The sequence below is a fragment of the Pseudoliparis swirei genome, chromosome 24, assembly GCF_029220125.1.
Source record: "Pseudoliparis swirei isolate HS2019 ecotype Mariana Trench chromosome 24, NWPU_hadal_v1, whole genome shotgun sequence".
Taxonomy (NCBI): domain Eukaryota; kingdom Metazoa; phylum Chordata; class Actinopteri; order Perciformes; family Liparidae; genus Pseudoliparis; species Pseudoliparis swirei.
The window spans coordinates 3,576,694-3,603,260 of NC_079411.1; the positions used below are offsets into that span (position 1 = coordinate 3,576,694).

General features: G+C 42.2%; 1 protein-coding gene across 3 annotated transcripts in view; it reads right to left on the reverse strand.

Moving 5' to 3' along the window:
- Positions 1 to 22,677, reverse strand: part of LOC130190241 (protein kinase C beta type) — a 28,283-nt gene extending 5,606 nt beyond the window's left edge. For 2 of the 3 annotated variants that reach the window (XM_056409558.1, XM_056409557.1), the window contains exons 1-16: positions 22,331 to 22,677; positions 21,775 to 21,806; positions 8,953 to 9,035; positions 7,762 to 7,873; positions 5,382 to 5,510; positions 4,224 to 4,380; positions 3,843 to 3,977; positions 3,647 to 3,743; positions 3,416 to 3,559; positions 3,148 to 3,321; positions 2,385 to 2,476; positions 1,683 to 1,745; positions 1,463 to 1,601; positions 1,295 to 1,375; positions 1,106 to 1,213; positions 220 to 360 (exon numbers count right to left, since the gene is read on the reverse strand). In XM_056409558.1, the coding sequence (XP_056265533.1) occupies positions 220 to 360; positions 1,106 to 1,213; positions 1,295 to 1,375; positions 1,463 to 1,601; positions 1,683 to 1,745; positions 2,385 to 2,476; positions 3,148 to 3,321; positions 3,416 to 3,559; positions 3,647 to 3,743; positions 3,843 to 3,977; positions 4,224 to 4,380; positions 5,382 to 5,510; positions 7,762 to 7,873; positions 8,953 to 9,035; positions 21,775 to 21,806; positions 22,331 to 22,494 (1,851 nt within the window). In that variant the 5' untranslated portion in view covers positions 22,495 to 22,677. Of the gene's footprint in view, positions 1 to 219; positions 361 to 1,105; positions 1,214 to 1,294; positions 1,376 to 1,462; positions 1,602 to 1,682; positions 1,746 to 2,384; positions 2,477 to 3,147; positions 3,322 to 3,415; positions 3,744 to 3,842; positions 3,978 to 4,223; positions 4,381 to 5,381; positions 5,511 to 7,761; positions 7,874 to 8,952; positions 9,036 to 21,774; positions 21,807 to 22,330 lie in introns of all 3 variants that reach the window. The other variant, XM_056409556.1, reaches the window with a different exon arrangement.
- Between the last annotated feature and the right edge of the window lie 3,890 nt (positions 22,678 to 26,567).

A 26,567-nucleotide genomic window follows, 5' to 3' on the forward strand; every position in this document is an offset into this window, starting at 1 on the left:
ACTGTGGATTTCCATTGGTCCGCATGTGAGCGAAGCTCAGCATTTAGTGACCGATGGTGGGTGATGGTTGGGTTCAGGGGGATGAACGATGTCATCTAACACTTACCTGCGCTAAGTTACTCCCGGGGACTCGTCTCTAAAGGCGAGCGGTTCAGATCGTACTCAACGGTGGAAGAGCGTGAGTGTGAGTGTGTGTGTGTGTGCGTGTGAGGAACTCACAGCTTTGGGTTTGAAAGGCGGCTGGACCTCTTTGTTCTCCAGCTTCTCCCAGTCGATGTAGCGGAAGAAGGCGTGCTCCTTGATGTCCCGCTCCCCCTCCGGACCGCAGCCCAGGCGCTTACCTGGGTGCTTGGTCATCAACTGAAATCACACACACACACAAGGTGAGGAGAGTTTGGACATGCATGTGCATGTGTGTGTGATTATATACAATGTCCACACTGTGCCCCCCCCCCCCCTCCCCCTTCACTGCATGAAGCTGCATCACGGGGGGGAAAGAAGCAGATACACTTAATTAGGGCCGAACTATTATTAACTTAACTATTAACTTATTTAATTGCCAACACTAAGAATTTGTCATGGACTTAAATGTGAAATCGTGAAACTGTAAACCCACCAAGTAAAGGGCAGCAGACCGACTTCTGTGCTTCCTGGCACGAGTCTCTACAGCGTGGTCTATACACGCCGTAGTAATGGTGGCACGAGAGTGTGTGTGTGTGTGTGTGTGTGTGTGTCCCAAAAAAAATGATCTTAAATTTTTATGTCTTTATTACACATTTAATACTTTTTTTTTTAAACAATCGAGTAAACTTTTTGGAAGATCCTGCAACGATTTAATTTGAGATTATTTCTGCGTGTTCCCAATTGCTTTATTAATTTACAATTATTTGTATTTATATATATATATACACATATTTTTAGTTTATATATATATATATATATTTATTTATTTTTTCTCTATAAAATCAAAACCATGTTGGACTCGACAGTGCTTGTGGTGTCGCACGCCATCGGAGGCGGCTCGCGTGACAGCACGTATGTGAGCGTGCATGTGAGCGTGCACGTGAGCGTGCATGTGAGCGTGCACGTGAGCGTGCGGCCTCACCCCCTTGCAGATAGCGACGGCTTCTTTGGACATGGATTTGGGGTAAGAGACGTGATGCTCCATGATGGACTGGAACAGCTCGTCTTCGTCTTCCCCGTCAAACGGCGGCTGCACGGACACAAACACACGATCACCGTTTACTTCCTGCCACGACATTAATAAATAAACGACGGCGACTGAAAAACAAACCTGTCCGGCCAGCATTTCATAGAGCAGCACTCCGAAGGCCCACCAGTCCACAGACCTTCCATAAGGCTGATACGCTATGATCTGGAAGAGACACGATGATGGAGTCGGGAGACTTATTTAAAAAAGAAGAAGAAGAACGAGGAATAGTTCCGGGCCCCGTTAGCGCACCTCTGGAGCGATGTAGTCCGGTGTTCCACAGAAGGTTTTGGTCGTGGTCCCATCGTACATGTTCTCTTTGCACATGCCGAAATCGGCAATCTTTATATGGCCTTCAGCGTCCAGCATCACGTTGTCCAGCTTCAGATCCCTGACACACACACACACACACACGTCTCCAATGACTGCAAGCTGCACAGGCGAACTCGAGCCGACGTACAAACCGACTTACCGGTACACGATGCCTTTGGAGTGAAGGAAGAAGAGTCCAATGGCAATCTCTGCAGCATAGAACCTGAAATACAGACACACACCAGTCTCTAATCGTGTGTGTGTGTGTGTGTGTGTGTGTAGTGACACGCACACAGACCTATGTTGTGTGATGATATGAGCAAAAGAAAACTTTTACAATCGTTTTCCTTATCTCGTGAATGGAGTGACGCCTGCAAGGTCGGCTGCGCTGATACTTATTCAAGTCATGTGTCTCGCTCCTTATGTCATCGACCCAACACACACACACACAAACACACACACCGTCTATTCGGGCAGCAACAGAACATTCCCATCTCCCCCTCTGCCTCGTAAATGTAATCATCTCTGCACGATGAGTCATGAAGTCTAGACGCCAAACTAAAGTCAGCATGTTTATTTACATAAACATGTCTATGTATTCATGCCATACCTCCAGCTGCATGTTAACGATGTGATGTTCAACATCTTTATGTTTTTATACATACACACACACACACTAGTGTATTCATAGCACCCTGTTCATACTGTACATCTAGCGTACTGATATCTAACCCTTAATGTTTATTAATATCATTATTATAACGAGTGCACAGTGCAACGAAGGGAATACGAGCAGTAAAAGTGAGAAGAGAAGACAACAACAACAACAACATGGCAGGAGGTCTTTGTTGTGAACACTCACACGGCATGAGGCTCCTTGAACTTGCCGACCTGCTGGATCTGATACATGAGGTCGCCTCCATTGATGTATTCCATCACGAAATACAGCCGGTCCTGGAAGGCAACGAGGAAGGAAGAAGGAAGGAGGAATTAAAGAAGAAAGAAGAAGGAAGAAGAAAGATGGAGAAGAAGGAAGAAAGAAAAAGAAGAAAGAAAGAAGAAGAAGGAAGGAGAAGAAGAAGAAGGAAGAAAGACGGAGAAGAAAGAAGAAAGAAAGAAAGAAAGAAGAAGGAAGGAGAAGAAAAAAGAAGGAAGAAAGAAAGAAGAAACAAAGAAGAAAGAAGAAGAAGGATGGAGAAGAAGAAGGAAGAAAGAAAGAAAGAAGAAGAAGGAAGAAAGAAAGAGAAGGAAGGAGAAGAAAAAAAGGAAGAAAGAAAAAGAAAGAAAGAAGGAGAAGAAACAAGAAAGAAAGAAGAAGGATGGAGAAGAAAGAAGAAGAAAGAAAGAAGAAGAAGAAAGAAAGAAAGAAAAGAAAGGAAGAACAAGAAGGATGGAGAAGAAGAAGAAGAAGGAACAAAGAAAAAAGAAGAAGAAAGAAGGAGAAGAAACAAGAAGAAAGAAAGAAGAAGAAGAAAGAAAGAAAGAAAAGAAAGGAAGAAGAAGAAGAAGAAGAAGAAGGATGGAGAAGAAGAAGAAGAAGAGAGCGTGAGTAATGTGATATAAAGTGTGTTCCCGGTGTTCTCCAGATGTTCTCCGGGGTTCTCCGGTGTTCCCGGTGTTCTCACCATGGTCTGGAAGCAGGAGTGCAGCTCGGTGAGGAACGGCGGTTTCCCCTCCAGCGCCAGAACCCTCTTCTCCACCATGGTGCACTCCACGTCGTCGTCCTGGATCACCACGTCCTTCTTCAGGATCTTCACGGCGTACAGCTCGTCGGTGCCCTTCCTCTCCGCCAGCATCACCTGAGGAGGAGGAAAGGAAAACTTGGTGAGCTTCCCAAGAGGACGTGATCTTTATGCTCCGCCCACGTCTCGTTAGCCCCGCCGCCCTCGCCACCTTGCCAAAGCTGCCCTTGCCCAGCACAATGATGAAGTTGAAGTCCGACAGCTTGACCCGGTCCTGGTTGCCGTTGCTGTCGTACTTGCACACCGAGGAAGAGGAGGACGAGTCCGTGGGCTTGCCCGGCCCCACCCTCGCCCTCTGAGAGATGGAGAGAACGACAACATGAGAAGAGGAGAAGAAGAGAAGGACCGCATCGTCACTTCGCCTCTCCGGTTTTTTTCTCACCTCGAACTTCTGCCGTAGCTCCTCGTTGCCGTCTTCTCCGTCTGGCTGGACGGGGACGTTGAAATACTCTCCTTCCTCCTGAGAAAGCATCTTAAACCTACCCTCCGGGAAAAGGAAAGCAGGATGACGACACGTTCCCTCTGTTCTTTGTGTTCTCTGTGTTCTCTGTGTTATTGTTCCCCTCTCCACATCTTACCATCCGTCCACCCCTTGCTTCTGGAGCTCTGAGATCCCGAAGGACAGGGAGCCCATGAAGTCGTTCCTGCTGGTCAGATCCCAGTCCCAGATCTCCACCGACAAGCGGCGGTCCTTGTCGGTTTCTTTCAGGTTGCTATGGAAACGGGACAGACAGTCAGATGAAGGGCGTTCTTAAAATAAGTTGGAAAAAAAGAAAACCAAGACCACTATTAGATGTCAAAGCCACGTTCCCCACACCTCTGTCTATTTGAACTGGTAAACAGGGTCCACTGCAAGGAGTTAGGGGCCAATAAAGTGGCTTCAAACCAACGTGCATGTTGCAGAAAAGACAAAAATACGTCGGTCGGAGCCTCAAAACTGGAGGAACGCAGTGACTCACAACGTGAAGCTCTCGTTCCAGGTGGGGTTGAGGCAGCATCTGATGGTCTTGGTCTTCTGCTTGCTCTCACTCTTTGGATCTGGGATGAGCTTGAGCTTGACGTAGGGGTCCGACAGGCCGTTGGGGTCCATGGGAACCAGGTTCCTGGCCTCTTTGACTGCGACAACAAAAAAGGCATCAGAAATCTATGGGGTCAGATCGGTCTCAATAATTGCAAATGCGACTCTCAAACACAAAGATTCACAAATGCGCTCAGAACAATTCACAAATATATTCGATTTATGTCTAAAAAAAAAAAAACGTGCACAAATGCGGCGCCATCGAAACGCAAATGAATTTATTCGCGTGTGAACGGGAATGCATTTGTGACTCATCCTGCGTGCATTTGAGAGTCTAATTTATTTGTAAATTGAAAAAAATACATACGACATGCACATCTGAAGAAGCACGTGAGAGTGTCATGCGTCTCTTCAGATGTGCACGTAATATGTATGTTTTAGATTTACAAATGCACACAGAAGGATTTACAAATAAATGCATTTGAGAGTCTAATTTAGTTGTAAATCCTTCTGTGTGCATTTATAAATCTAAAAAATACATATTACATGCACATCTAAAGAGACACATGAGAGTGTCATGTGACTCTTCAGATGTGCATGTAATATGTATTTTTTCGATTTACAAATGCACACGGACGGATTTACAAATAAATGCATTTGAGAGTCTAATTTAGTTGTAAATCCGTCCGTGGGCATTTGTAAATCGATTATATTCGTCAACTGTTCGGTGTGAATTTGTGAGTCTGATCTGACCCCGTAGGAAACGCCCCCCGAGATATGACGCACTTTGAGGCCCTTCAGTCTGGATCGTGTTCTTTTTGGACCGGTCAAGTGTCGGTCCTGCTCTAAATAACTACATTTGACGACATCTAACAACAGTTTAGTTTCTGTTCCATAATCAATCCTCAGCTGTCTGGGGAGAGAGAGCTGGCACACGGATGCATGTTCCAGTGGAGATGTGGGTCAATCGTTGGACCATCGATCCACAAATGGACTTTCCAATTTTAGTCCCGGGCCGATAGAGCTTTGAGAGGTCCTCGGTGTGTGTGTGTGTGTGTGTGTGTGTGTGTGTGAGGATGAAGAGACAGAGTGCACTCACTGGTGACGGTGAGCGTGTCGTCGGTGATCAGGGCACAGATCTGGATGCGTCCTCTCCTCTCCGTGTGATCGGTCCCACACAAGCTTGGGACGTTAGCCACACACCGCTTGTGGATGTTCATCATACAGTCTGAACACACACACACACACACAAGTTAGTTACAACGTATGACTCGACCCTCCTCAAACTCTCAACTCTATCGGTAGTTTATCGTCAGATTAAAAGCACTTCAGCGTACTCATGACTTAAAAATCACAGATGCGGATAAAAAATACTCACAATTAATTAATTGTTTTGAATTTCTGAATTCTTTGAATATCTTGAAATGAGTGAGCGGCTCGTGAGAAAATTAGCCTGATTTTTTTTCATGTAACTTCCTGTATTTACAGGGAGTTACATGTGAGAAACAACAAACCCACACAATGTTGTTGTTGTTGTTGTTGGACCGCATTTATGATTTTTAAGATTATTCTTTTTTCATTTTTTTTCACAAACACATAAATGTGAAACACTGAAAATATTTGTTTCTTTAACAAGATATACGATGAGGTGATTCAAGTATATTTAAGTGACATTTTAGATTTCTTAATGCATATCTTCATAAATATCGAGACAATATCGTAAATCTTCTTAATTGTCGTGAGCCAAACATGTTCATATATTTCATATATTACCACGCCTCGCATTTGGGGACTGACAAGAGGATGTTTAAGTCCCAGAAATACTGGATCCTACATTTCCCATAATGCAACTCAATCACTTTATTAGACCCTCCGTGCATGATGGCACTAATATTCTGAATAGTTTTGAGTAAACAGGCAAACACATAACACATGATTTGTCTTTGTAATGTCCCGGTCCGTCCACTAGGGGGCAGCCTGCTCTGACATACACTGCTCCATATTTCACTCCTCTCACTGGAGCAATGCAGAAGGTAAATGTGTGTTTTCCATCCCATGATGAAGACATTTCTTATAATAACTTCTTCTGATGAGTTACATCTTAAATCTTAATAAAAACATCATTCACTTGTGTAACTTTCACATGTCCGTCTGGCTCCACTCGGCTTCAAAGAGGGGTGACCCAGAAAAAACACGTTTTTGATGTGGTCTAAAATATATAAATCCCTCGCCTGTGTATTGAGAACCTTTTTTTGGGTCCCTCCAGACACAAAGTGAAGGAGCAACTTGACCCGAGTCAGAATACGGAATATAAAACAACATTTGAAAGAAACACAGAGCTCCTAGTCAAATGTGGTTTGTTTACGTGTATTTGAAGTGACTCGTGATGACCTTTCAGCACATACACTTTAAAACATTCTTTTATTTTAGGGTTCATCTGCGGACTAAATATAAAATGTATTAAAATGGCTTCAAAGTCCATCAAATGCTTACAGAAACAACGAGGGACTGTCTGCCTACTAGAAAGATGTGGCCTACTTCCTGTTTGTGTCCCTACAGGCAAATGGTCAGCAATAAATACGACAAAAACTCTTCACTCACTGATATGAGAGTCACTACGCCTCATGAGCAGGTCAAATATAGTAAATGATCATTCAGATAAGGTGTTTTTTTTAACTTAAGTCCATAATCCACATCTCACACGTAGTGTGTGGACTATGGATGATGTAAAGAGACATAAATATAACATTGAATGCAGCCATTTCTTTAATTTGACTGTAAAATCGATTTCATTGTCTCTTGACTTTAAATGTCAAGATGCAAAATCAGTATAAATGAGAATATTAAAGTTCTAAATCTATTTTTTTTTAAAACGTTTGTCAATATGTGAGTGTTCAATTCAGTTGCCTCACAAGTGAATTGTTTCAAATGTAAACATATATGCAATAAAGCAGGTACATATTAAATTAATAATTAATTAATTATATATATTATTTTAATATTTTTTTTAATATTAAATTAATAATTAATTAATATAAATATGAAATAAACACATACATTTCATTTTTAATAAATATGTACAATATATAAATATGTCTATTAAATAGATAAATATGAACGACAAGAATACGTCCTGAAATAATAGTAAACAAGGCGCTAAATTAGCTGAAGCTCCGCCTCCAGAGAGCTAGCCGGCTACTTATTGAGCTGTTGCTATGATCCATAATCTGAGATAACCTCAACTCACTCATTTTAATTTTAACAGATGTAAATAAATAAAAGTCCCCTGAAATAATCCTTTCCAAAAAAAAACTTTATGTATTTCACTATATTGACTCATTTAGATTTATTTCAAGATCTAAATAGAGAGATAGGTCAAATTAGATTTGTTTTATTAGGAATATTGATCTGCGTATGCATTTAAAATGTACTTAAATTCTATAGATCACACACACACACACAGATATGAGTGTACGTACGGTCACATTTCATGCCCTGGTGTAACAGCCCGTAGAGGAGGGAGCCACAGTGGTCGCAGAAGGTCGGGCTGGAGTACGTGTGCACCTTAAATTTGTGTTTACTCCGCGGATCCTGAAGAGGCACAAACACACAGAGGAGAGAGAGAGAGAGAGAGAGAGAGAGAGAGAGGGTCACTCGAGTGCAGTATTTAAAGTAATCCAGTCGAGACTTTTAAACTACTCGGTTGTTCCCAGTGGTCCCACGAGGCGGTATTTAAAGAGACAGTTCACCCCAAATAAACAATAGGATGTTCTCACTTACCTCTGGTGGTATTTAACATCTGAGCATATCACTCCTTAAACCAGGAAAACGATTATGAAACTCGGAACTTCACGATCGTCTAAAATATTGTGTTTTGCATCGTTATGGCGGAGGAGACCGCCCCGAGACCATTGAGTGACCCTGTGGTGAACTGTTCCTTTAAATGTTGCCTCTGTTTGAATATCGCGAGAAGCAGAGCAGCTCTGATGGAGAGGACGCTTAAAAAATATGTAACAAACAAACAAAGAAAATAAAAGACAGAGGAGTGAATAAACATCAGTGAGATGACTTAAAAATCAATGCTGACTCACACGTGTGTGTGTGTGTGTGTGTGTGTGTGTGTGTGTGTGTGTGTGTGTGTGTGTGTGTGTGTGTGTGTGTGTGTGTGTGCAGTTAGCTTATTAACCTGAGGCAGCCAGGCAGCACATTCTCTCTTTACTGACATCCTGGCCTCTCCGTGTGTGTGCGTGTGCGTGTGCGTGTGCGTGTGCGTGTGTGTGTGCGTATTCATTTATCCATCAGCAAACAAAGAAAATAAAAGACAGAGGAGTTATAAGTGAATAAACATCGGTGATATGACTTAAAGATCCAGGCTGACACACAAACGTGTGTGTATATATGTGTGTGTGTGTGTGTGTGTGTGATTTTGTGTGTGTGTGTGTGTATGAATGAGTGCTGTTAGCTCATTAGCCTGAGGCAGCACATTCTCTCTTTACTGACATCCTGGTCTCTACGTGTGTGTGTGTGTGTATTCATTTATCCATCAGAAAATACAGGAACAACATGGACACACACACACACGGTGCTGACCTTGCTCATGTTATTAATAAACACGTCTCATCAGCAGAGCGATAACTAACCGTGTGTTTGACACGGCGCCCTGTACTCACGTCGGAGGCGGGGCCTTTGTCGGCCCCGGGACACGAGAAGGTGACGAACTCATGGCAGCGCTTATGGACCACGAAGCAGCACACTGGGGGGGAGAAAAGGAAAAGGTCAGCCGGAGGCTTCCTTACAATAATCTCGCCAAATACGGTGACATAATAAGTACAAAGAGATGAATCAATATGTCAATTATGAGGCATTAGTCACGGCACAATAAGGCACTCGCCGCGGCGCCGCTGGTCCTCTGCGCGGCCGGCGTCTATATTTACTTTTACTGCTTCAGCTTGAGATGACTGGACATTTAACCGCAGCGTGGCGGGACGTCTCTTAACCCTCCTGTTACCTTTCGGGTCAATTTAACCCCATTCAATGTTTAATGTCGGTGTTCTTTGGGGTCAATTTGACCCCAGGCTGTTTTTCACTTTGTCAAACATATAAGAAATATCAACTTTTTTATATATTTAAAGGGCTATCTAGGTAGTCAACAAACAAACATAAAGTACCTCACACTTAAACTTAGGAAACAATATTAATTCTAATAATTTTCTGGAGGTATAATTCAATTTATGCATACGATATTTTACAGATTAATAAGCAAAATGGAGTTAACTGAAATCATCTCCACCTTTTCCAGCTGCAACATTCGTCACGTACACATTAATGCATCACTAATTATATTCATTATATATATTGTGCATAATTCTGCAAAAATTATACTTTTATAGTGTATTTTTATAGCGGGGTTTTACTATGTGGATATATATAGATATATATATTATTTTTTATTTTCTTTAATATTTTTCTATATTTTACATTAATTTTCAGATTTATTTGATTATAATAATTTAGTATAGGAAAAGCATTTTTTGCTTCTACCTATACCTTTTCAGACTTTCTGTTTTTTATATTATATAGAATAATATTGTATTGCAATGATTGACTGAATACAATACACAACAACAACTATCAGAATGCTCCTCACGCCAATGAAACGACTAACGTCAGCGTTCCTGACGATTCAGATAATATCTTCATCGTTTCTTAGCTGCAGCATCAGACTTGTTGCATCATCATCAGTAAATTGTGGGTTAAAAGCTCAGATACAATCCTAAAAGTGTGATTCACGTCGACAAACCCGATAACCGTGTCATCAAGTAGACGGTGAAAACACACACGACCGTCGCGTGACCCCAGGTGCTTTATATATATTTTTTATTTATAAAGATATAGAAATGTCAAAGGGATTTCTGTCTTGATGAAATGTCTTTGCGCTGCAGACAATGAGATCCAACACGCTGTAAAAAAGAAAAAGAAATTATCAAAATGTTGACAGGAGTTGAGTAGGAGAGCCGGACACGCCGGTCCAACAGAATGTCCATCGCCATGTCACAAAGCCCGAGCTGACACATCGAAACGGATCGCTTTGTCTCAAAAAGAAATGAAGAAGAAAAAAAAAAAGAGATTTTAGTTCGCTGAAGAAAAAACAGCAAAAATATTGAGATTTGAAAAGCAAGAAATCAATGAATGTTTCGCTTGTTTTGCTAAAAGAAAATGATTCAAATAAAATACCTTTATTAAACTTTATTGTACTGTGGCAGGTTGGAAGTCGTTTACCTGATTACAGGTACAATGTAGAGATTAAAAAGACATCAATAATAACACGACGACGCTTCATTTCACTAGTTAAACCGCAAAGTTGATATTGTTTTTCTCCGTTTTATAAGCAAATAAAATATTTCTGGGTTTGTGACGATTTGACGTCACGTTCTGACATTTTGAGACAAAACGATTCAATGAGGACTCAATCTGTGGATCATAGGGTCCTTTGGACCTGGCTGGGTCTGATGCCACGGCGCTGCTGATGCCCCGCCCACTCCTCCTCTCTACCTCCATCTGCCTGAAGGGTCACGGAGGTCTGGATGGTGGTCCACGCCTCCTACCAACTATTCATACACTCTGTCGTCCTCATTGAATGTGTTATAACTCTGTAATGATTCCTTCTGGTCACATGACGTCTATTCTTCTGTCCATCCTGGAGAGTTTCTCCTGATCCGATGTGAGGTCAAAGGTCAGAGATGTCTGTGTGTACACATTGTAAAGCCTACTGAGGCACATTTGTAATTTGTGATAATGGGCTATACAAAATAAGCTGAATTGGAAAATGCATATCCGAGGAGAACGCTAGCAGTGGCAGCCCCGAGGAGGACGGAGCGGTGCTCATGAGCACTACGGCCTCGGCTGCCACTGATCCAGCCGACATCAGATGGTGAAGCTCACACACACACACACACACACACACACACACACAGACACACAGACACACACTCGGCCATCTCTTTAAATTTTGATCAGTGGCTCCTCTGCAGACGATGACGTGAACACGACCGACACCAGAAGTCCATTTAGGTCAACGGGGCAGACCCTCAGAGCTGGAGCACACACACACACACACACACACACACACACAGTACAAGATGACCAACGGGACAACAAATAGACATCAGGACGTCAAGATGGTTCAATTGTGACAATATTTAAAACACACACGTTGAAACACCAGCCAAATGTGACTCTCACACACAAACACAGAGACACACAAACACAGAGAGACACACAAACACACAGAGACACAGAGAGACACACAGAGACAGAGACACACACAAACACAGAGAGACACACAAACACACCGAGACACACACAGACACAGAGAGACACACAGAGACAGAGACACACACAAACACAGAGAGAGAGCGAGAGAGACACACACACACACCGAGACACACAGACACACACAGACACACACAGAGAGCGAGAGAGACACACAAACACACCGAGACACACACAGACACAGAGAGACACACACACACACACCGAGACACACACACACAGAGAGACACACACACACACACAGGGTGACATTAAGCTCTAGTTTGATCTTAATTATTCACATTGTCGTTATATTTTCATGAGGCGCCGTAGCAACCGGCGGCCTTTTCCCCCGTGAAGCCACAGAGTGCTCGTGTGTGTGTGTTCATGTTTGTCTTTGCAGGAGACCCACCCACACACACACACACACACAGATGTGTTTCCCATCATCAGTGGACACCTGGACCCAACGGGGACGAGCGTGACCGGCGTGGAGCGCCGCACAGCGCGAAGGAAAAGAAAGAGTGAAGAGGAAGTCAAACATAGAACCGTGTGCGTGTGCGTGTGCGTGTGCAGCTGGGCGAGAGGCGGTGCGAGTGGGTGGAGGATTCACGTTGTGTGTTGGCGGTGCGTCAGAAATAAAACACGTCGACGGGCTGCAGTCACACTTTATGGCTTTGTGTTCATAAATCTGCTGTTACTGCAACACACGGACGGACATGTGCACGCACACACACAAACACACACACACACAAACACACACACACTACTAGTGACCTGCCGAGGGGGTCTTTGCTCTGTTGCCTAGCAACCAGGCTGAGCCCTACAGTCGATTCTACACACACAACGCCCCGTTTCATCTAAACGACGGCGATAACGGCAAAAAGAGCCACTCCAAAAAAAACACCAAAAAAAAGAGACTCTCGCGATGGAACGACGGCATCGCCCGCCGGGTCGGTTCCTCCATCTTGGATGATGACCTCAAAACGGAGACACTTGGGAATCTTCCTCCAGGCGTCGGGAACTGAACCCCGGATGAGACGCCAGGCCTCTGAGCCGCTCTCCAGGAACGACGAACGCCAACGTCCTCGCCTCGTCAGACCCCGAGTGCTGAGTCATGTGCGGGGAATCTCTTGGTGACCAGAACCACAACAAACTGGTAAAATATATATTATATATATAATATAATATATATAATAAATATATATATATAATATATATATATAAATAATTTGAATAATAAAGCTGGGGTTGGGAATGTCTGTCCAGTGTTGCCAACTCTCTCTCTCTCTCTCCAATAAAAGTTGCTCTAGCATGAGCTCCTAAAGTTCTCTCTCTCTCTCTATGTACAGTATTCAGTTTATTTTGTATCGCCCATTATCACAAACTACAATTTTCCTCAGCGGGCTTTACAATCTGTACACATACTTTACATCCCTGACCTTTGACCTCACATCGAATCAGGAGAAACTCCCAAGAAATAGAAAGAAAAAAAACCTTCACGGGTGAAAAAAAGGGAAGAACCCTTCAGGAGAGCCACAGAGGAGGATCCCTCTCCAGGATGGACAGATGAATAGACGTCATGTGACCAGAAGGAAGCGTTACAGATTTATAACACATTCAATGAGTGTGACAGAGTGGATGAATAGTTGGTAGTCGGCGTGGACCACGATCCAGACGGGCAGATGGAGGTAGAGAGGATGTAAACACGCGTGGCTATTGTTAGCGCTCACAGCTGTCGAGCTAGCAGCTAGCGGACGACTCCGGTGACGAGGATGGAGGAAGAATACCAACGCTGTACCTTTAACAGCAAAACAGTCGATTCAGCACATTTTTTTAAAAGGAGTTTGTGTTTTTGTACTTTTTTTTGTATTTATTAGTTTCCCTGCAGGCCCTTGTAAATAAACTTGATTTTGACAATTTAGATAATAAACATGCAAAAAAATATATCCATTTGATTTTAAATTAATTGGATATTCTAAATATTAATTAAGTCGTAGTAGTATTTGGCCCAGTTGTACTTTTACATCACCCGAGCGTCCTGTGTTTGATTGACAGCTGAGCATTCAGGGGACTCGGACCACAGAGATGAAGATTTGTTTGCCTGCAGTTTAAAGAGATGAAGAATGTCTTTGTTGTTGGTTTTTTCCACCGCAAAAAGGAAGTCGGATCCCCGGCGTGGCGGCCGTTCGCCTTTTCCAATCCGTTGTGACGCCGTCCAAAATGTTATCGCTGTTTTCCTTTTATCCTCTTTGACATCTGTGTAAAAATTGTCATAATTGCCATTTGAATTGTCGTGCTGACCTTTAACCGCCTAAATCTAATCAGCCCAACCTTTAGTTTAAGTGGACGTCTGTGCACAGGCGTCATGAGTATGAATGAGTTTGTTGTGGGATTCAGTGAGGAGTGTTCATGAAAAGCACCGGCTATCTTCCCGGATAAATTGGATCACATGCACGGCGCTGGTCATGTGACCCCGGGGTCAGCTGGGGTTGGATTGACAGTTATCATCACTGGGTTTGTTTATATTGATGGAGCTGTATTAATTCAACAACTTCACGAGATTAATAAATCAGATTCACAGTGAGGACCGTTTTCACGACTGATACCTCATTTCAGGTCCAAAACACTAAAACATAGTTAATTAAGCAAATTGAGGAGAAAAATTAAGCAATATATATGAAAAATGTGCTTCTTTTTTTCCCGCCCTACAGATCAAGCGAATCGACAAGAATCGTCAAGGTGTTTGCGATTTCCTGCGACTTCATCGCTTCATCTTCATCTCAAAGCGGGGCAACTGGGGGTCAGAGGTCAGCAGGCCCGTCTTCCAATCAGGGGGTCGGCGGTTCAATCCCCGCCCTAGTCGAGGCGTCCTTGAGCGAGACACTTAACCTTGAGTTGCTCACCCGTAAACACGGTGTATGAATGTAACATGTAAAGTGTCTTTGAGTACCTTAAAAAGCACTATATAAACTCAATGGATTCATAATATTATTATTAATACGATCTGTCGTATTAACATCCTGACGTCGGCCACCTTCAGAGCGCCGACGCTGCAAACATCCGTCGACAAAACGTGTCTTGTAATCAATATGTTTAGACCGGTCGGCCTGTCAACCAATCAATAACAAGGATTCAACCGCTGATCAGGCAGCGATCAGGACTGAACCACAGCATCGATCCAATGAAGATGACTTTTGGCATGTTGTGTGTGTGAAGTTGTAACGTGGCCACAGAGAAAACACAAACTCTTAGGCGAGTGTGCTAATCGGGTGTTTTCAGGGCATAAGAAATGTACATATATACATATATTATATTTAATATTTGTATTTAAGGGGCAATTTTTGCCCCAACTGACTGAAATCCAGGCGCATTTAAACCTAACCTTTGTTAAAAAATAATAAACATACTTATTTAGGCTTACGGTATATGAGCAATTGTCATAAAAATGGCAACATAAATGGAAAACATTCGATTTTTTAAACAACTATTAACAATTATAACTTCTTTATTTGTTTTTTTATAATTAAAAATTAGATTTATTTTTATTTATTTATATAATTTTTTGTGTGTACCTACAGGCAGTACAGATAGGACACACACAACAAAGAACATTAAAAAAACTCTTTTAAATTATTAAATGATGGGGCCATGTGTTGCCTCTCCTCGTGACATCAGGGGCATAATTATATTTCTTAGGGGCAGTTTTGCCCTCGTGTATTTCCGACGCTGGGTGTTTTTATTTTACATTATTATTATTTCATTTCTTACGGTTTTATAGCCCACTTTTTTGTGTGTGAGCACTTCCACTTGAAGTCGTCTCTACTTTTTTTCTTCTTTTTTCTCTCCCCAGCGTCGTCTCTGAAGTTTCATCCTATTCGCTCTGAAGCCGGCGGCCTGAGCGGCGACTCGTCCGCACAGACAATAATTGACAACAAAACAAAAACAAAAAAGGGAGCGACGCTCGTCGATCACACGCCCGCAGCCCGAGCGCCGATATGATGCAGAGACATCGTTGTCATAGAAACATTTGATCAAAGGCTGGGATGAAGTGCCACATTTGTGCTTTTCTGCCAGGAGAAAACACTCAATACCAGCACATGCCCCAACATGTATACTCATCGCTCACTCGCTCCGTTCCTGAAAAGAGGATTATGTGATTACATTAGCGGGGCGAGAGAGTGGAACGCTTCCCAGACGACACAAAAGAAAAAACGTGTTTCGCCCCGGTCGACTTTAAGTGGAGTTACAGGAGCGCACGTTTAATAAAGCCACCGATCGTGTTGCAGCCACGTTAATAATGCAGCATCTGCTGCGCCGCTGTGTGGACGCGCACGGTCTCCAGAGGATGGATCCGACTCACTTTTCTGAATTTGTCAAATAATTTTTGTATTAAACGTCCCCATCCGTCTCAGCTCTGAAGTATTTTTATTATTTCCGCCGAGATTCTGTTTTTTCTTCAAATGTAGAGATTTCCATCCCGATGCGAAGATAAAACTACCTGCATGTTTGTCTTTTGTTGTCGTCTGGCTGTGTGACTGATTTATACATTTCATTTACTCCGCATGCTTTTATGTCGTCTCTCTAGGTCGTCGGTTCGATGCCCGCGACCCCCATTAGTTACACATTGAAGTGTCCATGAGCAAGGCACTGCACCCCCAGTTGCTCCATCGGGCGCTTCACTGCAGCCCACTGCTCCTTAATAACTAAGGATGGGTTAAATACAGAGAAAACATTTCATATTTGAAGATAACTATGTAATATGACAATAAAAGTATTTATTCTTCTTCTTTCTTCCCTCTTATTTGTATTTTCTGTCTGTTTTGAATGTGTGAGTCTTCTTGTTGCATATCTTGTTCGTACATGACAATGTCTAAGAGTATATTCACTATTCTCACTATGAATGGTTTGTGCACCCATAGGAAAGCGTAAATATTGTACAAACATTGAATATCTAATCTTATGTTTTTTATTACATTCTGCCTCTCAGGACTACAGATGAAAAAGAGCCTCTTGGCTAATAACCTTGGCATATTTACAGATGTATTGTTGTATTAATGTGCACTTTCCTTATCAAATAAACCAAAGAGAAAAAAAGACATTTTGACTTGTCACAAGTCCAAAAATATAACCCAATAACCAATTGCGGCATTTACTTTCGAATTTTTTATTTTAAATCAGAAAAAAACGTTCCCGCTACCTCATGAACCTCAAGTCCAAACTGTGATCACACGTCTGGATCGCACCGGAAATAAAGAAGATGAACCTTTCACCTGCTGAACAGGTATTCAAAAACACACACACACACACACACAAACACACACACACACTGCAACAGAAGACACCCAATTAGTCGAACAATAGCATCTTCAACGCGCCGTCCGACGCACACGCCGGAACAAGTCGGCGCCACATGACTCACATTCCTTGTGACCCAGAGGCGAATGCTTCTCCTCCCAGTCACGCTGAACTACATCTGCACACTTCCTGTTCCTCCGGCTCTCTTCAAAAGACACCAGTGCTCACACAACTCTCCACAAATATCATCAATTAAGAGAAAACACACCGACTGAATATGAGGCCTTTATACTTCCCATAAAAAGATTGAAAAGCTGGTCAAAGGTTATGTTTTTGTGTGTTTTTACGGCTTTTAAATGACAGTATTTCACTGTAAATTACGTCTCGCGGGGTTCTTACACATTTTGACCAATGGATTTCCATGACCTTGACTTTCCAGTTAAGGTGCGTTCAGGTGCAACGCGAAAAGAAGAACAAAATTCGCCGCCAGTATGAGAGCGCATGCCGGCTTATATTTTGAGCGTCTTTCTTTCAAACACATATTAATTATTTCAAACTCGCCGTCTTGAACATGTGAATATAAGAAAATCTCCATGACTTTTCCAAAACTTGTGATTTAAGTTTTTTTCCAGGACTTTTCCAGGCCTGGAAATAATCATTTTATAATTCCATGACTTTTCCAGGTTTTCCATGACCGTGCGAACCCCGTCTTGACTACAAGTTGAAACAAGAGTCATCAAGTGAGGTTCAAACCCAGCCTCAAAAAACAAACATTGCAATCAAAAATCCGCTCCGTTTTATCGTGTCTCGACCTGCCAGACGGCCACAACACGTTCAGACCAACACCCCAGCCTCATGTTATTGAGCTTTTTTTTAAATTATATATATATATTTATTTAGATTTTACAAATTAGCAAGACAGGACATTAAAGATACAATACAAAGTGAAAAGAGAAACAAAAGGGTAAAGAACAACAAAAAACAGACAAAAAATATCAATAGATAATGGATACAAAATAATTCGAAAAACCACAGCACATAACACATTCGCACATCACCACTATAAGTACATATTTAAGGTTACATCATCAAATCAAATCAAGTCAGCATCAGTGACAGTGTTTTTAATCTGGCACAGCAAAGTTCACCCCGGAGGGGTCCACCACGTCTAAGACTGGTTTCCATATTTTGACAAATCCCTTGACATTGTCATGGAGGGTGTGGGTCAACTTTTCCAAAGGGAGAACTTCCAAAATCCCCTTGTACCAGTCATCTGTAGAAGGGGTATCTTTAGAAATCCAGAGTTTAAGGATAGTCTTTCGAGCAATATATAATAGTATTCGAATCAGTTTGGCGTCGTTATTACTCCTTGCACTGCTCACTTTAGCTGCCAGAACACATTGAGGGGGTGAAAGCTCCAGGTCATACCCGATCAAAGAAACCAACTCATCCTTTACTTCTCTCCAGAATGTTTGAATTTTTGCACATTTCCAAAATATGTGTATATAAGTACCAACTTCAGAGTTACATTTACTACATGTAGGGGAACCCAGGCCCAGCCTGCCCCTCAGCAGTAGTGTACAATGCAGTCTATGTAATATTTTGAATTGTCTTTCTCTATCTGTGCTACAGCTCAGGATGTTAAGTGTGTTTCCTATAATTGATGTCCATACATTTTCCTCTATCTGACACTCCATGTCCATCTGCCACTGTTTGCGGATGTGGTCAGTGGAGTAATTAAGGTTTAGGCCGAAGGTTTCATAGACATGGGAGATGAATTTTTTTGGTATGGGTTGTGTAAGGATTTCCTCCAGGAAGCACATGTTTGGGGCATCTACGGTTTTTGGTATGTAATGTCTTATTTGTAAATATCGAAAGAAATGGGACTGTTGGAGAGCGTATTTGTTCTTCAGGTTCTCAAACGAGTCCACTGTTCCTCCCTCAGAGTTTGATAAGCTGGTCCAGACCCTTCTCATGCCAGAGCCTGAACACAGAGTCTTGACATGAGGGGGAGGGAATCCGGGTTTCTCCATATGGGAGCCAAAAGTGAAAAATTATTCTTAAATTTAAAGTAGGCCATGATATTATTCCAGGTGTTTAATGTATTTCGTACAATAAAGTTATTTTGAATCTCTAGCTTTGCTCTGTTATTGAGCTTTTTAAAAACATCGGCCGCATTATGATCCAAAAGCTCCAGGGATGTTAAAATTTCTGAAGGGAAAGAAAAAAAACAATAAAATCGGACTTAAAAGCTGTTTTTCAAAGTAAAAGTTCAAATCCTCAAAATATAAAAAACAGACATGAACAATTGATAGCAGACGGTGAGTTTATTACTAATTAAATCAACACTCGAGATGAACCGGTTTGTTTTTACACCTTACTGTTTAACTCGTGTCGACACGTTAGGTCATCAATAACCTGCATGCGTTTAAAATGAAGGGGACTCACGAGCTGCTCCCAACTCCCAGGGATCCTTCAGGATATTTGATGTGGAGATTTGTTTGATTCATATCTAACAAGAAATGTAATAATTCATATTTTGTGGCTTATGAATAAAACAGGAAACCTTTTGAACCATTCATAAAATCAATAACTTTTTCTCGCTACTAATCGTCAACTATTCCCGCAGGTTGGATTAAAGAAAGCCGGTTGTTTCCTTTTTTCCCGCCAAAAAAATCATTTCAAGCGAATTCAATATATGCTTTCCTTTTACTTTCTTTCTTTTTTACAGTATCCTAAATGTGATTTACGGCATCACAAACAACCTTTTGACCTATTTGACCTCATCTCAAACTATCCCTCATGTGAGGAAAAGAAAAGAATTCAAGCATTGACTTGTGAAAAAACAGAAAACACTTTGAGTGAATAAGAAAAACTTTTCAGCCAAATTGAGCCAAATTTAAGTGAATCAAATATTAGGGCTGAACTCACTTTTTTTGTGATATATGTGATTTCTTCAACTAAATTAATTCATCTTTTTATATTTGAAAAACTGTTTAAAAAAATGTCCGTCACAACAACCTCGAACCGGAGGGTGACTTCATCAAATCTATTCTTTTTGTAACAAATAAACAATGAGATCTATTAAGAAAAAAGCGGAACGTCTTCCCATTTCAAACCAGATTTTGGGGAATATTTACTGGAATAACGACGCCAACGATGAACCGTTCGCCGGATAGTCACATTTCGATCAACGAATCGATTAATTGACCAAAACGTCTCAGCGTCCGCGTGAAATAAACTCGCCCTGAGCCGCCCGCCCGCACCGGAGAAGGAAACTCTCGCTTGTATTCCCTCTCCTCGGTCGTGTGTTCTTGTTCAGCATGAACATTTAAGATGAGATGAGATGAGATAATCCTCAATTAGTCCCACAGTGGGGAAATGTCAGGATCACAGCAGCGGGTGCACATTAGAGCATCAATAAAAGATACTAAATAAATAAAATATTAGAAAATGATGAATAAATAGATAAATATATTAATTAATTCATATAAAAAAGATAAAAATAAAACACAAAGCACAATAACAATACTAAATATACAGAGGAAACAAAATATATACACAAGGCAGTGACCAAAGTGGATTTCCAGCAGGTAAAAGTATCCAGGAAAGTTTACTGTCACATTTTCATGAACAAATACAACAAAGCCAATAGAGCTCTTCTTCTTGTTTGCATGTGTGTGTGTGTGTGTGTTTGCATAGAAGTATGTTGTGTGCATGCGAGTGTGCAGCCGATGAGGAGTATTGCATCACAGTTCAACCAAAGTCTCCCGATACGATACAATGTAGCTCCCTGACATCTGCGTTCGATTGGTCGGGTCTGAGCTCCTCTCTGCAGCTACAGTGTAGCGCAATAACGGCCCAACTCGCAACATCAATCACAACCCAGAGCAACGCTTTGTTGCGGCACTTTTGTTTCGCAAACATTTTTTAGGAGTTCCCGTAAAAGTGTGGATTTTTTTTCTTCTCCTACCCACAATGCATTTCCTGTAAAACCCCCCAGAGCTGAGAGATGAGGGGACTTTCTTTTCTTTTCTTTTTTGTATTCAACTGCTGATAGAAATGACATAACTTCGCCCCGACTCTTTCCAGTCAATGAAGTCTTTATGAACAGCTGCTCGTGTTCTTGTCACCTGACTCACTGGACCCAGATGAGTTTTGGTGACCCTCCTCTCGCCCCTCCCCCCCCCTCCCCCTCCTCCTCCTCCCCTGAGATGGAGGGATGAAGAGATACCGTGATGCACACTTGGTTGGTTTGCTGCAGCATGCATGTGATGGAGGGGTGTCTTCACTACGCTAGCAGCGCGCTTATGAAACCATTTTGTGCAGAGGTCCGTGTCTAGACACCCACCCGTCACCACAACCAGCCGCCCACACACACACACACACACACACACATTGCCACCCGCCCACACACAAACCCACCATCTTACAATTGCAATCAGATGTCAGGCTCAAAGGGGGAACGCTTGAGAAACCTTCCTGGTGTGTCTTCCTTTCCATTTCTCCTCGGCCCAAAGAACAGGCATCTCGGCTCTTCCACTCTCACGTTTCACACCGTCTCCTCAGCCCGAGCCTCCTCGGTCGGGAGTGTGTTCTCACTCTCATTCATCACCGTTGGCAAGCGGCTATACTCTTTGAGTTTTTTTATTTATTTTTTTTACACCTGCCTGCCAACACAAACACACCTGTCAACGACAGGAGCCGACGGGTCACTCTCGACAGCGTGCCGACCCCCCCGACCACAACAAACACACAGCAAGACACTCCTTCAGCCAGGGAACATCTGTCCACACACACACACACACACACACACACACAGCCTTATCCAGCGGCAGAGGAAGAGGAGGAAGAGGGATTTGTGAATGGGCCACTGCTCTTACCTTGGCACTGGAATCCCTGCTTCCCAAAGCCCCTGTGGACACAAGACAGGGATGTGAGATTTGGGTGGGGGGTCCGACAGGAGATGCACTGACACAGTGATGCTTGCATAGACACACACACAGATATGCAATCACACATGGATGGACACACACACACACACAACTGCTGCAGCAACAGTGGGGCCCTCTGTGTCTCCAGCTGCATTCCTCTACCAGACCTGCAGTTTCAGAGATGGGTGTCAGGGGGGAGGGGGGGGAAGGGGGTCGATGCGGTAAACGCCGAGCGGCGGCGACTGCTCGGCGTTTACCGACACACACACACACACACACACACACACACACACACACACAGGCCCGCGGTGCTGTCGCATTGTGGGGTAACTGGGGGAATGGCGCGTCGCAATGTTGTTGTTTTTTGTGACAATGACAATGAATGAAACGTTGCAGCGTCTGAACACTGAGGCCACCGGAGCCGCGGCAGCAGCAGCAAGTGATTCACCTGTGTCCTTTCCCCTCACACACACACACACACCGACACACACCGACACACACTCACCAGATGAAGTCGGTGCAGTGGCTGCAGAAGGTCGGCTGCTTGAAGAAGCGCGCGATGAACTTGTGGTTCTTGATCTCGTGCACATTCTTCTGGCGGAGTGCTCCCTGGCGGGCGAAGCCGCGCGCGCTCTCCGGTGCCTCCCCGTCGCTGCCGGGGTCAGCCATCTTAACGAGGAAGCGGCGGCGGCGGCGGTCCGAGAGGGACGCGGCGCGAGGACAGCGACGGGAGAGCGGCAGAGACGACGGAGGCAGCGGGGGAGAACGGGTCGCGGTGCAGGTGTCTCCTCCTGCTCCTGCTCCTCCTCCTCCTCCTCCTCCTCTCCGCCCCGCTGACCGCCGCGGTGTCGCTCGTGCTGCCGGTGAGCTGTCGGTCTGCGTCCAGCTCGCGCCTGCTTCCCCTCTTCTCACCAATGTGTTGCTCCTCAGCCGACACAACTCTCTCTCTCTCTCTCTCTCTCTCTCTCTCTCTCTCTCTCTCTCTCTCTCTCTCTCTCTCTCTCTCTCTCTCTCTCTCTCTCTCTCTCTCTCTCTCTCTCTCTCCCTCTGATACCCACGTCAAAACTACCAGATATGAGTGCGTGCGCGCGCAGTTGTTTACACATCTTCGAAGCGATCCGTGTCACAAGTTAAACCACATTCTGCATACTTTCAAAACAAAAGGCTGAATCACCTGCCCGTGATTCAGGGGCCCCAGGGGCCCCAAGTTCACCTCTTCTTCTTCTTTATTAAAAAAAATGTTGGTAGCCTACCCTATTTTTATGAATTGGGTGACTGTGGGTGAGTGGTTAGCAGGTCCGTCTTTCAATCAGGGGATTGGCGGTTCGATCCCCGCCCTAGTCGATGTGTCCTTGAGCAAGGCACTTACTGAGTAGCTCCTTGTAGATTATGTATCTAACATGTTTGTAAGTTGCTTTAGACAAAAATGTCAGCTAAATGTGTTGTCGTTGTTGTGTCTGCAGGGCCCCTGCATGTGTTCAAACCTACTTGTAGATGTGAACACATCGTTTCTCTGGAATTAAAGGAACAGTTCGACATTTTCTGAAATGTGCATATTAGAGATTGACATCGCTGTCTGTAGACGTAGCATGAAATGATCCGTTATGATGAACTCTATGTCCGTAAGGCTCCAGTAAGTGACTGATCCAGGTAAATAAACAGTCCTGCACATGCACAACCGTCTTCAAGAAGCAACGCAACCAGAAATAAAACACCCACAAATATAGCATTAGATGTGTAAAGTCCCCCCGAGCTACACAAGCACACACTATGTTATTATTTGTGAGGTTTACAGGTTCTGGGGGGCAGAGTTTTCTGTTTCTCTATAGTAGTTATATTAAACTTAGATAAACAAGCTGTATTTATCCTTCAGAACTGAGGGTAATAGTATCGGTCCTCTCGCTTAGCCTCCAGGTTAGAAAGAGATAAGCGTGCTTTCCAAAATGTGTGAAATAAGGGACACGTGTTCGATGCACTGGCTCAAACTCTTTGCATATGATTTCTCACACCATCAAATTTAAAATGTGCATTCATTTGAATGCATCTGTGCTATTGTTGCAGCTGGAGACGGACGAACACCTTTTGAATCGCACATTAAACCCGGAACATAACAGGTTGAAATATTCGTTTCTGGCATTCACACGTAACCTCCTACACAAGCCGTGACCGTTCCAGAGGAATTACAGGCACAATGTGTAATAGACATGTAATCCAAAGAGACCCCGAGCACCTCTACGTGCATCTCATTGTATTAAACAAGAGAATATAGTATGTATTCACTTCAATAAGCAGGTGTTGCTTTAGTTTTAACAAGGTGCTGCTCATCTATTATGACTTTAGGTGCTGGGGTGTCCCTGTTGATGACAGTCAGACTACGGGTTGCACCTTTAATTCTTCCGGTCATGTCACGTGTGGGAGGTTAATTACAGAAATAAAAAACCTATTATGTTCAGATGATGAAATGCATAAGATTACAAATTTAATGAACGCAGTGAGTCTATCAGGAACATTTTATTTATGGGAATACACAAACCTTTAGTAGTATTATTATTATTATTATTATCATTATATTTTTTCATATAATGATACTCATTTGGATGTTTTATTCATATTTTTTAGGATAGTTCTATTTATGGTTTGGATATTTGAAGTAATATTATAATATTTGATGCTATTTTACTGATATTATGGAGTATATCTATACCCTAATATCTTTTTCTGATATTTTAATGATATGTTTTGTTCATGATTTTATGATATTTTATCATGTTTTTTAATCTTTTTTCTATTCTATTCATATGTTATGATATTTCACAGTTTTTAAAAATATTTACAAATATATTATTTAAATATCCCTCCAAATTTTTCTTTAAAATATCAGGAAAACATTCGACAAAAATGGAGGAAAATTGTAAAATATCAATAATATGCTTTTTAAAAGTTTACATGCATTACTATGTTTTTCGATGAAAATGTTTTTCATTTTTAGGAGTTGGAATATGAATTAGATAGATAGATAGATATATACTTTATTAATCCCCAAGGGGAAATTTGTCGTTGCAAGTAGAAGCACCAATAAACCAAGCACACAAGAATAAAAACAAAAACAAAACATTATGGGATGTAGATTGGTTCCATGCCATTAATATCCATGTGGGAAATAACTTGAACTTGAACTGGTGACTCAAGTAAATGATCTTATTATGTTATAAATATGCATTAAGTTTAACTGTATGTCCTCTCGAAAACTACGATCTCCATGTTCCTTAGACTACTAAATTATCAGTGATGGAAAGTGAATATATATGTATAGCGTAAAATAAAAACACTTTAGTAAATCTATTTCGTTACTTCCACTAGAGGAACAGTCATTTAATAATAATGTATTTAGAAATGCTGCCTACTTTGAGAGACATAACAAAAAATGATGTATTTGAATCAACCTTTGTACCATATCTTCTTATAAGCTGTAATTGTGCGCCATCTTGTGGTTGAATACAGGAATGGCATGCATCATTTTAGAGCTCCCGTTTGTGTAACAAGCTGCAAGCCCCGCCCACTTGCCAGCTTCCTATTGGTCCGTGCTTTGAACAGAAACACACTGATTGGTCCAGAATGCTCCACTGCGGACACCCGGAACTTAATGTACACATGAAGATATTGTATAAGCGTCCTTCCAACAGAGCATTAAGTCCACGTCTTCACCCTCTAAATGTTCATTTAAATCACGTCTGAGACTGAGCAGTGACTGCGTGACGCGTGATAAACTTTGTCCTCCGAACTGTCTCCAGTTATGCCGACTTCTCCCATGAGCACGCGCATCCCCCTCACGAGTTTCGGTCATCTCATAACAGAGGTGAAGGTCAGCGTTTGATGCATGTCCAGTCTGCAGTGGTGGATTGGTGGAATGAAAATGCACGTTTTTTTATTTTTTATTATTGATTAATTTAGCAAACAATAGATTATTTGCATTAAACAAAGATTATAATTTTCTCTCTGTTTGTTTTCTGTCTAATTATGTTACTCATTATAGGTGGAGCATCTTTTCAAGGCCTGAAACAATTACTCCTTAATTGCTTTTGGCTTGCTCATATAAAATAATGTAAGATAAGATGGAGGCGTTATTCATCTCCAGAGTCACTTTTCAAGAAACTGAAGGTAAACATCATACAAATAATAATAATAATTCAAGACTCACAAATTGTTATCGGCGTTACATGTTCCCGTCTTTTATTATTTCACATTCTGATTGGGCCGGGTCACTGCAGGGTCACATTTCAGTTAGATTATCTCCCCACAAGGTGTCCGTTGGCCTCTGATTGAAAAACTAAGCAAACCAAAAGTATATATTTCATTTATTTAGACACACTATTTTAGTATTGGATTATATGTCACAGAAAGCATACAACATTTATTTGCTAAAATAATAGTGTTGTCAGGTGTGTGTAGGTATGTGTGTGTGTATATATGTATATGTTTGTGATTGTGTGTATATGTGTATATGTATGTGTATATATGTATGTGTGTGTATGTGTATATATGTGCGTATATATGTGTGTGTGCGTGTATATGTATATATGTTATGTGTGTGTGCGCGCGCACACATTTCATGTTTGTGCATGTAGTCCAACCCATGCAGGAGCTCAAACTATGAATACGTTCACATAAGTTACGTGTATGTTTGTTAAGTTTCAGGTGTGCAGCGCGTGACCTCTTTATCAAAGAAAAAAACCTTCAATGTA